This window comes from Chlorocebus sabaeus, chromosome 13 (assembly GCF_047675955.1).
Source record: "Chlorocebus sabaeus isolate Y175 chromosome 13, mChlSab1.0.hap1, whole genome shotgun sequence".
In the NCBI taxonomy this organism is placed as follows: domain Eukaryota; kingdom Metazoa; phylum Chordata; class Mammalia; order Primates; family Cercopithecidae; genus Chlorocebus; species Chlorocebus sabaeus.
In genome coordinates this window covers 59901366-59913450 of record NC_132916.1, presented here as the reverse complement: position 1 = coordinate 59913450, position 12085 = coordinate 59901366, and the positions used below count along the sequence as shown (strand labels likewise).

General features: G+C 33.5%; 1 protein-coding gene across 16 annotated transcripts in view; it reads left to right on the top strand.

Annotated features, from left to right (window-relative positions):
• AHI1 (Abelson helper integration site 1) overlaps positions 1–12085 on the top strand; it is a 223168-nt gene that overhangs the window by 80924 nt on the left and 130159 nt on the right. For all 16 annotated transcript variants that reach the window (XR_012095048.1, XM_073022494.1, XM_073022495.1 and 13 more), the window contains one exon: positions 6084–6280. Coding sequence is in view for 15 of the 16 variants with exons in the window: in XM_073022494.1 (XP_072878595.1) it covers positions 6084–6280 (197 nt within the window). In the remaining variant the exon portion in view is untranslated. The remainder of the gene's footprint in view (positions 1–6083; positions 6281–12085) is intronic.

Here is a 12085-nt window from a genome sequence, read left to right as displayed (position 1 = left end):
TTTAGAAGGATTTTGATAGATATAACATTTCTTTAAGCAAATGTAGTTGCCACCTCTGTGCTCTCATCATCTGTCCATTCCTCTGCTGTACCACTTAGCACCTTGCAGTAATTTTTTTCTCCTTTGGAAGGTCGAAACCTCAAGTGGGGCTAGTGTCTGTATTCCCAGACCCTGCTTAGTGCATGGTACATGACAGCTCTTCAAAAAGTGAGAAGATGAGAGTGAGACTGTTAAAATTACGAGTTTTAAACATATCAGGTTAGATTAGAGCTAAATTTTAAACATGCAAAGTTAACACAAAAAGTAATGATAAAGTAAAGAAATAGTTATTTAATTGCAAAATTATGCTCCAGCCATGGCCTATGTGAAAGTGTTTTAGAAACCCCTGAAATGTTAAAAGCATAGAACTTGGAGGAATATCAGAAGTCACCTACAACCTATTAATATTTCTCAATGAAATAATCTGTATAGTCTGATACAAATTGATATATATATTTGTGGAGGCTGGAGGAGGGGGAAGAGCACAAGAACTTGTGAACAGCGTCTGTTTCTAGTGTCTGAGAAACTAAGTCTTTATGAGTATTTCTGCAGATTTTTTTATGTGGCTGCCTTCACAGAACTAAAGGTGTTAAAGATAAAATAGGGTGTTTAATTTGACCCCTTGAATACCAGTCAGTTGACTTTTGTATAGAAAATTTCCTTTAGATGACAAAAACAAGTATTCATAATTGTATTTATTTATGTTATCTGCTTCCATTTGGGCCATTTTAATCCTTCTGAAAGGCGTATCAATACCTGGAAAAATAAGAAATAGATAAATAATTAGGCTATGCCTTTTGTTACTTTTTTTCTAGTTAAAAATGTCATTTTTAAGAAAGAAATATAATATGTTTAGCATTTTATAATACTTAGAAAATAGTTTGACAAAAAGAGTAAAATGAAAAATACTGAAATCTTACTAACCTATATAACTGTTGCTTACTTAGGTGTATGTGCTTCTGGGCCATTTCTATGCATGTTCACTTACTCAAATGAAAATGAAATCATGGTTGGTAGGTACATAATCTCAAAGAAAATATAAGGAGTTTAAAAATGTCATTAAATAATTAAACCCAGTTTTATTTTCCATTCATAGCAGCAAAACACAAATGTTGAAAGGACAATTTTTAAAAGCAAATAAGACAAAGATCATGAAACATGATATGCATTTGTTGATTTATTTATTCCTGAAACCCACCTACTGTTAAACATTCCAAATTCCAGTTCATGGAGCACTTATTTTCTTTTATAGTTTTAAAGTTTCTCTTGTTCTGTAAGCAGTCTTTGAATAGTTGAGGTTAAATAAGTGTTCTGATTGTTTTGGAGAAAAATTCAAAATGTGTAATGAAAAATAATAATCAAATCCATAACGATCTACGGAGAAATAGCTACACTTCTGTTTAAAACAGTAATTAATATTGAGGAATGTACATCACTAAAATGGTGGAGTGTAACCAGGTCCTCTCCCTTGATGATATCCTTTGGTACTCACTACTGTCAAGGTCTGCAGGGAGAGAACACCAATTATTATTGAGCTGTTCTTCATTTAGTGTACCTAAATGAAATAGTACATGAATATAAAGATCAGAGACCTAATATTGTTTATATGCGTCATCTCAGACTCATAGTTGGTGAAACCAAGGCTGGTAACTTGAAAAAATGGTTGTCTTTTTGTGTATACTGTCTGTTGTTTTATAAATTATTTTTTTCCAATGAATAATATATTATGAGCAGTTTTCCATTATGATAATTACATTTCTATACATAATTTTAGTGGCTAAATTCCCTTTCATTAAATGAATATACTGTACTTTAAACAACTGTTGTTGCACAATTACACTGTTATGTCTTTTTCAACATTTAAATAGCGCTTCAGTACACACCTAGCTACCCTTACATTCCTCGGGAAATAATATCTCGAGGTACAGTTAAACAGGCAAAAAAAAAAAAAAGGCACTTTCTAATTTGCATTTTTATTACTAATTAATTCTTAATGAGGTTATATTTTTGTTGGACACATAGTTCTTTTGTGAATATTCTTTAATGGTTCTTTGCCCATGTTTCTATTCGATTATTAATCTTTAGTGGATTTCATGAGAACTCTGCATAGTAAGAATAATTACCCTTTTCATTACAATTTTGTCATTTTTTTTGGTGAATGGCTTTATTGAGGTATAATTGACATGTTATAAACTGAACATATTTAAATGTACTATCTGATAAGTTTAGGCATTTATACACCTGGGAGACCATTGCCTCAAGATAATGAACATATTCGTCATCCCCAGAAGTTACTTTGTGCCCTTTTGTGTTCTCTTCCTTCCTCACCCTTAGCCCAGGCAACCACTATAAATTAGTTTGCATTTTCCAGAATTGTATGTAAGTGAAACTGTATATATCATGTACTCTTTTTTTAATCTGGCTCCTTTCACTTATAAGTACTTTGATAAATCTGTGTTTCAGCATTTATCAATAATTTATTCTTTATATTGTTGGGTGTTGTTTAATTGTATGGCTGTGCCACACAATGTTTGTTTATCCATTCACCTGTTAATGGATATTGGGGTTGTATCCAGGTTTTAGGTATTACAAATAAAGCTTCTCCAAATATTCACATACAAGTCTTTGTATGGTCATATGCTTTCATTTCTCTTGGATAAATTTCTAGGAGTAGAAGGGCTGGATCAATATTGCAGATGTACGTTTGACTTCTTAAGAAGCTGCCAGACTATTTTCTGAAGTGGTTGTGCCATTTAACATTTGACATTCCCACCATTAGTGTATCAGTGTACTTGCCAACTTTGAAATGGCCAGTCTTTTGAATTTTAGCCATTCTAATATACGTGCAGTGCTATTTTATTGTGGTTTTAATTTGCTTTTCCCTAATGACTAACGATATTGAGCACCTTTTTTTGCATGCTTGTCATCCATATAGCTTCTTCAGTAAATTGTCTTTTCAAATCTTTTGTCTATTTTTTAAATTGTCCTGTTTGTTTTCTGATTATTGAGTTTTGAGATTTATTTGTGTTTTCTGTATACAAGTATTTATCGGGCATATGATTTGCAGGTTGTTTCTCCCCAGTCTGGTTTGTTTTCTAATTGTCTTAACAATTTAAAAAACAGAAGTTTGAAATTTTGATGAAGTTCAAATTATCAGTTTGTTCTTTTATGCATTTTAGTGTTGTATCTAAGAAATCTTTGCCTAACCCAAGTTCACAAAAGTGTTCTCTGTTTTTTTCTAGAAGTCTTATAGATTTACGTTTTACATTTAGGTCTGTGGTTCATTTTGAGTTACTTTTGTACATGTTGTAAAGTATGGATCAAAGTTCATTTTTTTCACATATGAATAGCCAACTATTCTAACACCATTTGTTGGAAAAACGGTCTTTTCTCCACTGAATGGTCTTTATACTTTGTCTATACACCCTGGGCACTTTGTACTATTCTGTTGATCTATTTATTTATCTTTATGCCAGTAGCAAACTGTGTGGATTACTGTAGCTTTATAAGATTTGAAGTCAGGTTTTCTGTTCTTTTTCAAAGTTGTTTTGGCTGTTCTAGGTAATATTCATTTCCATGTCGATTTTAGAATTTATTTTACAATTTCTCCGAAAATAACCTGCTGGAATTTTGAGTGGGACTGCATTGACTCTTCAGATCATTTGGGAAGAATTTACATCTTACCAATATTGTGTATGCCACCCAATGAATACAATGACAAATTGCTTTGTCAATTTCTCTCAGCAGTGTTTTTAGTTTTCAGTGTACAGGTCTTTCACATTTTTCATCCTTTTTTTTTTCCCAAAGTATGTCATGTTTTTTATGCCATAGTAAATGGCATATGTATTTTTTTATTTTCAATTTTTGGTTCTTAATTACTTGTATATAGATATATAGAGAATTTTTGTGTTTTGATCTCATCTCCTACAACATTGCTAAAGTCAATTCTAGTGCCTTGTTTTTTTAGATTCCATTTAGAATTTTTACACAGATGTGGAGCCAGGACTTCAGAGTGAGAACCTCCTTAAATTTTGCTGCCTGTGTGCTTCACTTGCCTTACTCCACTTTAGCTCTAGCTAGACAATCATGTCTGCAAAGAAAGACAGTTTTTTTTTTTTCTTTTATACAGTTTGTCCTTTTCTTGGTAGTTTCAAGCAGCAGAGTAAATCTAGTCCCTACTCCATTTTGGTCAAAAATAGAAGAATGCTATTACGTCATTTCCTTTTCAATTTTTATTGTAGTAGTTTATTTATATATTTAAGTCTTAAATATGATTTTAAAAATCACATTAGCTCTGTCATCCAGTCTGCACTGGAATGCAGTGGCAGCCTTGACCTCCACTCTCAAGCAATCCTCCCACCTCAGCCTCCTCAGTAGCTGGAAACCACAGGCACATGGCACCCTGCCCGATTAATTTTTCAATTTTTTGTAGAAACAGGGTCTCACTGTCTTGCGAGGGCTGGTCTCAAACTCCTAGGCTCAAATGAATCCTGCCACCTCAGCCTCCCAGAGTGCCAGGATTAAGGCATGAGACACTGTGCCTGGCCAGTTTTTTTATTTTAATGAAGACTCTTTAAATGTTCATGTTACAAAATCTGTTCATTGGTCCATAAGAATGTTGACAATTATTAACCTTTTCTGACTCATGTAATCCTTCGATAGATAACCTGATAAAAATTATGAATCAGCTTTCCAGCAACGCTTATATAAACACACACACATTTCCATAGTAATTTCAGTAGTCCATAGACTCACTGAACGTTCATCCATTGATTCCATATTATCATTCCCTGTTTTGAGATTTCTTTCTCTCATGTCATGTTTAGGAAGGCTTTCCATTTAAAGATTATATAACTAAGGAAATACTTTTTTAAATGATGAGTTTATATATTTTTTTCCTTTTTATATATAGACATTTAAAATTTTTCAAGTTCATATGTTTCAATGATCAAATGAGGTAATGTATGTGATAGCACCCCAAAAGATACAAAGTGCAGCACAGATGCTACCATGCTCGTTATCATCATCATCATCATCAGTCATCATCAAAACATTCACCATTTGAGCCATCTTCCTCACTCTAGAGAATTAACTCCAAAATAAGAATTATGTTAAGAAACAAAGTCAGCTATGAAAGTAATTATTCTTGCGTGATCTATAAGAGAGAACAGATAACACTATAAATAGAGTTATCTCTTGTTATCCATAGAGGACTGGCAGTTCCAGAACCCCTGGGGATACCAAAATCTATGGATGTTAAAGTCACTTATGTAAAATGGCATAGTTCTTGCATATAAGCTGTGGACATCTTCTCATATACTTGGAATCATCTATGGATTACTTATAATACCTAATATAGTATAAATGCTATGTAAATAGTTATACTGTATTACTGTATTGTTATTTTTTTCTGAATATTTTTGATCCATAGTTGGTTGAATTTATGGATAGGGAACCCACAGATACAAAGGACCAACTGTATTCAGTACAAGAGAATGTGTAAAAAAAAAAATTACGGAGCTTCATTAAATGAGATACTGTAAAACATTTAATAATGATAATTACGCCATTGTAGAAATATGAGAAATACTTGCATTTAAATTGAGAAATGTTAAATTGTATTTACATTATGGTATCTTACATAGAATGTGTGTAAAAATTAAGAAGGGTACAGAAATACAAAAATAGTTGTTTTAGAGTCACTTGTGAATAAGTATTATTTTAGTATTTCCCTTAATTCTGTTATGCCTTTGATTTTTTAATATTATTTTTCTGTATACATATATTTAAAGTTAGTCTCCCATCCCAATTTACATGGCCTTCACAGCTCAATTATAATGCTGCCTGACATGAAATTCTGCTTTTTTCCTTATGATTTTATAGCAGCAAATAATTTCAAATTTTGCTAGTCATAGTGTCTTATTATTACGCCGTTTTTAAGACGTGTTAATGCAGTTTCTGATTATATGTTGAATGCTACAGTTTTGGGGCTTGATTATGCTTTTACTGTGATGATTTAACTAATTATGGATTCATTTCTTCAGTTGCCCAGCAGGAGGCTGAAATGTTCAAACGCTACAATGGAACATTTCCATTACCTGGAATACACCAAAGTCAAGATGCTCTGTGTACAGGTCCAAAACTACCCCATCAAGGCTCTTTTCAGATTGATGAATTTGTCCATACTGAAAATTCTTCAACAAAGATGCATCTAGTAAAACAGAGACTTGAAACTGTCACAGTATGTTTATTTTATGCAGTTGAAACTTTAAAACTATTTCTATACTGTTTTACATTGCCATGCCAATAAATACTCATTTAATGAAGTAAGTGAATCACTTAAAATTAGACCTTCTTATACTTTTGTGGTTCCTTTCAGTTACTTATTCCTAAACCCTTAATTGCAACAGACAAACTGAATTTAGGATAATCTATCATGCTGTTCTGACTTGATATCTCTGTAAAGACTAGCCCAGGACCTAGTGATAATGGAGGGCTCTGAACCAGATGACCACTAGGACTTAGCATACGGGTATGACTCCATCTCCTAGGAAAAAAGAGAAACCACGACTTTCTTAGCCCAGCATGGTGGCGCACACCTGTAATCTCAGCCACTCAGGTGGCTGAGGCACAAGAATCGCCTGAACCCAGGAGGCAGAGTTGCAGTGAGGGCGAGATCGTGCCACTGCACTCCAGCCTGGGTGACAAAGTGAGACTCTGTCCCCCCTTCCCCAAAAAAGGAAAGTAAGGCAAAGCATATCTTAAAATGCTTTGCTGTAAGAAACAGAATATTTAGAGTGTGTTCTCAATAAAATAGAAGAAAACAGAATTTCTGTTAATGAAGAGATGAAAAGAGAGTCCCAAGATTTTTTAAAAAGACGTCTAAGATAAAATGAATTTAAAGAAAATCAAAAGGTAAGCTTCAATTAATTCCACATTGCAAATGGTAAAAGAGAAAGTTGACACTTTAAAATATCAGATCAATAATGTAGCATAGAGAACTAATTTCAGAAGCATACAAGAATACAGAAAAAAGAGATAGGTGAAAACTGTGGTTAAGAGTGTAGCTCTAGGGTCCAATTGCTTAGGCATAGGAATAGCATAGGCTCCAACCTGTGCCAGCTTTGTGACTGGATAAGTTGAAGTAAACCTGGTTTTCCTCATCTATAAAATGAGGTGGTTTTTGGTTGTTTTGTTTTGTTTTAATTTAGAGACAGGGTCTCACTTTGTGGCCCAGGCTGGAATGCAGTGGTGTGATCATTGCTCACTGCAGTCTCGAACTCCTGGGCTCAAGCAATTCTCCTGCCTCTGACTCTTGAGTAGCTGGGACTGTAGGCATACACCACCAGGCCTAGCTAATTTAAAAACAATTATTTTTATAGAGACAGGGTCTTGGTATGTTGCCCAGGCTGGTCTCCAACTCCTAGCCTCAAGCAGTCAGCAGTCCTCTTGCCTCAGCCTCCCAGAGTATTGGGATTTCAGGCGTGAGCCATTATGGGGATTGTAACATTTCTTACCTTACGGGATTTTTAAGATTCAGTGAGACCCTAAAAGTAAACCTCTTAACAGGGAGTCTGATACATAGTGCCACTGATAAATGTTAGTTATTATTGTTGGTAATGAGAGAAGAGATGAATATGAGATACATTGTGCACATGGTTGATCAGTGTTGTTAAAGAAGAGACCAGCATGTGTGAAAAGAGATAACAAAGATCAAATACAAAAGGCCTTCCTGTGCTAAAGTCCCAAATCTGTAAAATGAAAGTATCTATTACCAGACCAATTAATGAAAAGATGCCAGTATCCTTAGAAATATCCTAGTAAAATAGTTTGATTTTTAAAGATGTCTTAAAGAAAAATCATAGATATGATAGGGGAAAGAAAAAGACTGGTTATCTACATAGGAATTAAGCTATCTTCGAACTTCTCTATAAGAGCCAAAGTAATAATGAAGCTGAAATAATACCTGTAGTATAATTCAGATTCACTAAGATAGAAAGATAAATCGGTAGGGAAAGGAAGAATTGTTCCCTTGTATGGTGTTGGGAAACATTGTTAACTATGAGTTAACTGAAAAATACAGTCAGTTTACATCTATATCTTAGGTCACTCACCTAAATCAAATTCTCATTTACCAAGGAGTTAAATATGAAAATCCAGATGTTTTTTTAAAACTAGGGAAATACGCCAGCAAATATTTCTCAAATGAATGAAAACATACTAATTTTAAAAGCAGTGGAAAATCCTCTCCTAAAATATTAATAGACTATTGACATATAATTTTAAATTTCTCTGTTTAAAAATATAAGGTTGTGTATGTATGTGTGTATATGCAAAACATACAAACACACACATATATGTGCAATAAACACCAGCCAGGGGAAATGTTTACATAAAATGTATTAAAGAAGCATGTTAAAATGCAAAAAACTAAACAGTAAAGAAAAAATAGTAAATCTTTTCTTTGTTAAAGAAATGGGTAAAAGAAATAAACTGTTCTTCTAAAAGGAGGAGAGAAGGGTTTCATAAGCGTATTTAAAAGTTGTATCTCACTACTAATAAGAAAAGTACCACAGAAACCAGGTATTGCCCATAAAATTGGAAAATAGATCATGAAAATGAAGAGAAGGAAGATGCTTTGTTAAAGGTAGTATAGCATTCTGTTAGTGAAAATTCCTAGAAAATTTTTCTCAAAGATAAATGGTCAAATGTAATAAGAAGCCTAAGCATCCTGAAAAAATCTTTGACCATACTTTTAGTAGAAAAGTGAAAGTTCTTTTATTAGAATTACTTTGAGCTCCTTGAAGAGAGGGGCTGTGCAACCTTGTTCATTGTTTTATTCTGACTTTCTTTAATAAATATTATCCCTTTTCTTGCTCCCTTGATAGAGATCTCGATTAGTTTTAAACTATACAAGGAACTACACTGAGACAGCTTTAGTTCTGACTATGCTCTCTTCCTCTCTCCTTTTCTTCATAAAGTTAGAGACTTGAAGGTGTACTAGGATGCAGATTACACTCCATCTCTGGGTTTAGATTTAACCTAAACCCAGAATATATGTAGGAATATAGAAAAATATATATATTTATTAGTTAAATTTTAGCATATATAACTATAAATAAATTTATTTCAATATTATAGTTCTTTGTATTTTAACATTTTTAATGTAATCAAATAATGCATGGTGTTCTAGATTTTAAAAGGAAGTCTGAATAGATACATTGAGCTTTAAAGATGAAGAGAAACACGTTTCTTCACCAGGGGGAAAAAAATGTGTTCCTTGTGTAAAAACTTGCATGGCAAAGTAACTTCGTCTACAGACATAAAAACAGCTCACCAACATATTTATAAAAACAAGTTTCCTACAGTCTGTTGGTCTTTATACTGTAAAACTTAACATCCTGGAATCATCTAAGTCTTGTAGCTTTTTTGTAATTTCATTTTATATACCTGTCATCCTCAGATAAATGAAAGGATGTAAGAACTAAAGAAAGTAGATGTAAAAGAAAAATAAAATCAGGAAAATGATTTTTAAGAGATGAAATCAAAGGCAAGGGAGAAGCAAATTGATAATTTATTATAAAGGAAAAAATTTACTTCAAATTATTACTTTATTTAGCTTTTATGATATCTTTTCTTTTTAAAATTATTTAGAGAATATGTCTGCTTTGGTATTGAGGTAGATAGAAGCTGCCTTTGGAAATGAAAGCTTTTGCTTTGGTTTTTAAAAACCATTATTTTTCCTTTATTGAGAGAATTCACTGAATTTATTTTTCTGTTGCTATCTGCAATGTATTTTCTTTCAGAGTGTACATAGTATGTATGGGAATACAAACAAAATGTCGTCTTTATTCCCATGGCAGCCTCATTCTATATTTTGCAAACATTTAGGTTGACTGAATTCCCACCTTTTGTCATTATGCCTTTTCTCTTGTTTTTTGCAATTTCAGTAGAACTCAAATTCCTTTTTTTATTTATTTGTTATTACAATAGAAATGTTTTTCTAATAAATTATGGTACAGGTTTAGGGTGTAATTTTGGGGGGATATGTGTGAGTGAATTGCATAATAAATTCAGTTCAGCAGGTTTATAATAGTTGTTTAGGCATTGATGTGTAAAAGATACAAAAAATAGATAATTTTCAGTTATTGGGAGCATTACCATTTAGTCATAATATAAATCACTTAATTATTTCATAATTAGCATACTTGACTGCATTTTGCTGCCCCAGCAATACCTAGCAGCATTCTGCAACCCAGGTAAGACTTCACGGGTGGACAGTATCTCGAGAGCACTGGTAAATCTCATTCTAAGTTTTCAGATCCAGTAATTTGATTTTATCAGTACATCCAGTATTGCTCAGAATCTGAAGCATCTATTAAGATTAATCAATCCTACAAAAAGTTGATTAATAAGTGAGAATCCATGAAAATACACATTATAATATAATAAAAGGTAGACCATTCTGGCAGCCTGAACACTCACGATCTCTTCCTACCTAAATTTAACCTGAAGCCCAGGCTAATGATCACAGAGTTGATTGCTAAGTAGAGCCATAGGAGTATGGATTGAATGGGTTTGAAAATGTTTTATGCCAATTTTGACAGAAGATTAATTTTCTCTACCCCACAGGAGATACCACCTTATATATTGATTAATGATAACTAACATCTGTTTAATTATTAGTAATAATTGATTTATTTCTGGCACTGTGCTAAATGCTTTACATTTTATTGTGTTTAATTCTCAAACCATCCTATAGGGATGAGTATTATTCCCATTTTCCAGAAGAGGAATTTGAGGCTTGCAGAGATCAAGCCACATAACCAGGATCACACAAGTAGTAAGCACTGTAGCTGGGATTCAGCCCAGGTAGTTGGACTCCCATGTCCACAGTCAGTTTAACTGTCTCCTTTTAGTGACTGAATTACTGATATGCTTTAGACACAGTATCTGGCTCTTAGACATTTCTAGATAAAAAAAATAATAGATATTCCAGATTTTGAGCAACTGTGGATGCACTGATAAAATCAAATTTCTGGATCTAAAAACTTAGAATGTGATACACTGAGGTTCTCAAGGTACTGTTCCCCTGTGAGGTCTTACCTAGGTTGCAGAATGCTTTTAGGTATTGCTGTGGCAGCAACATGCAGTCAAGTATGCTGATAAATAATTAAATGATTTATATTATGACTAAGGGGTAATGCTCCCAATAACTGAGAATTATCTATTTTTTTTCAGTTCTCTTTTTTCCTAAACTCCATGTTGATTATGACCATTTTTCACTAGCTCTGTACTAGGCTGATGATACATGCTGGCTAACTCCTAATTGGACCTGAGTATTTTTTTTTTTTTTTTTTTTTTTTTTGAGACGGAATCTCATGCTGACACCCAGGCTGGAGTGCAGTGGCGCAGTCTTGGCTCACTACAACCTCCACCTCTCGGGTTCAAGCGATTCTTCTGCCTCAGTAGCTGGGACTACAGGTGCGTGCCACCACACACAGCTAATTTTTGTATTTTTAGTAGAGTCAGGGTTTCACCACGTTGGCCCAGGATGGTCTCGGTCTCTTGACCTCGTGATCCTCCTGCCTCGGCCTCCCAAAGTGCTGGGATTACAAGGCAGGAGCCACCGCACCTGGCTGGACTTGAGTATTTTTAGTGTCTCCTTAGCAACAAATTTTCAAATTGTCCATAATACGTCGACTTTTACTAGTTTCTCTTTCAAAATGATCTTTTCTTAGCCCTTGTACCATGAATTGTACAGAATTCCTTTCTGTAGCTCCTTCAATACTAGTCATATGTTTTATCATTTAGTAGCATTTACTATTTAATATTAGGTTTCATCTGATACAAATAATATGGGAATGATATTTATGGCTATTATTATTTATAGAGATAATTATATATTGCAGTTAACTCAGCATGTGTCTTTTACACCTGTTAGTGTTCTAGTATAGAATTTTATTATTCTTTTGATTGAAGAGCAAGTTTTTCTTGAGACAGATAACCTGTGAGCCCTCAGGAGTTTCACAGTGCCATTTGTTTG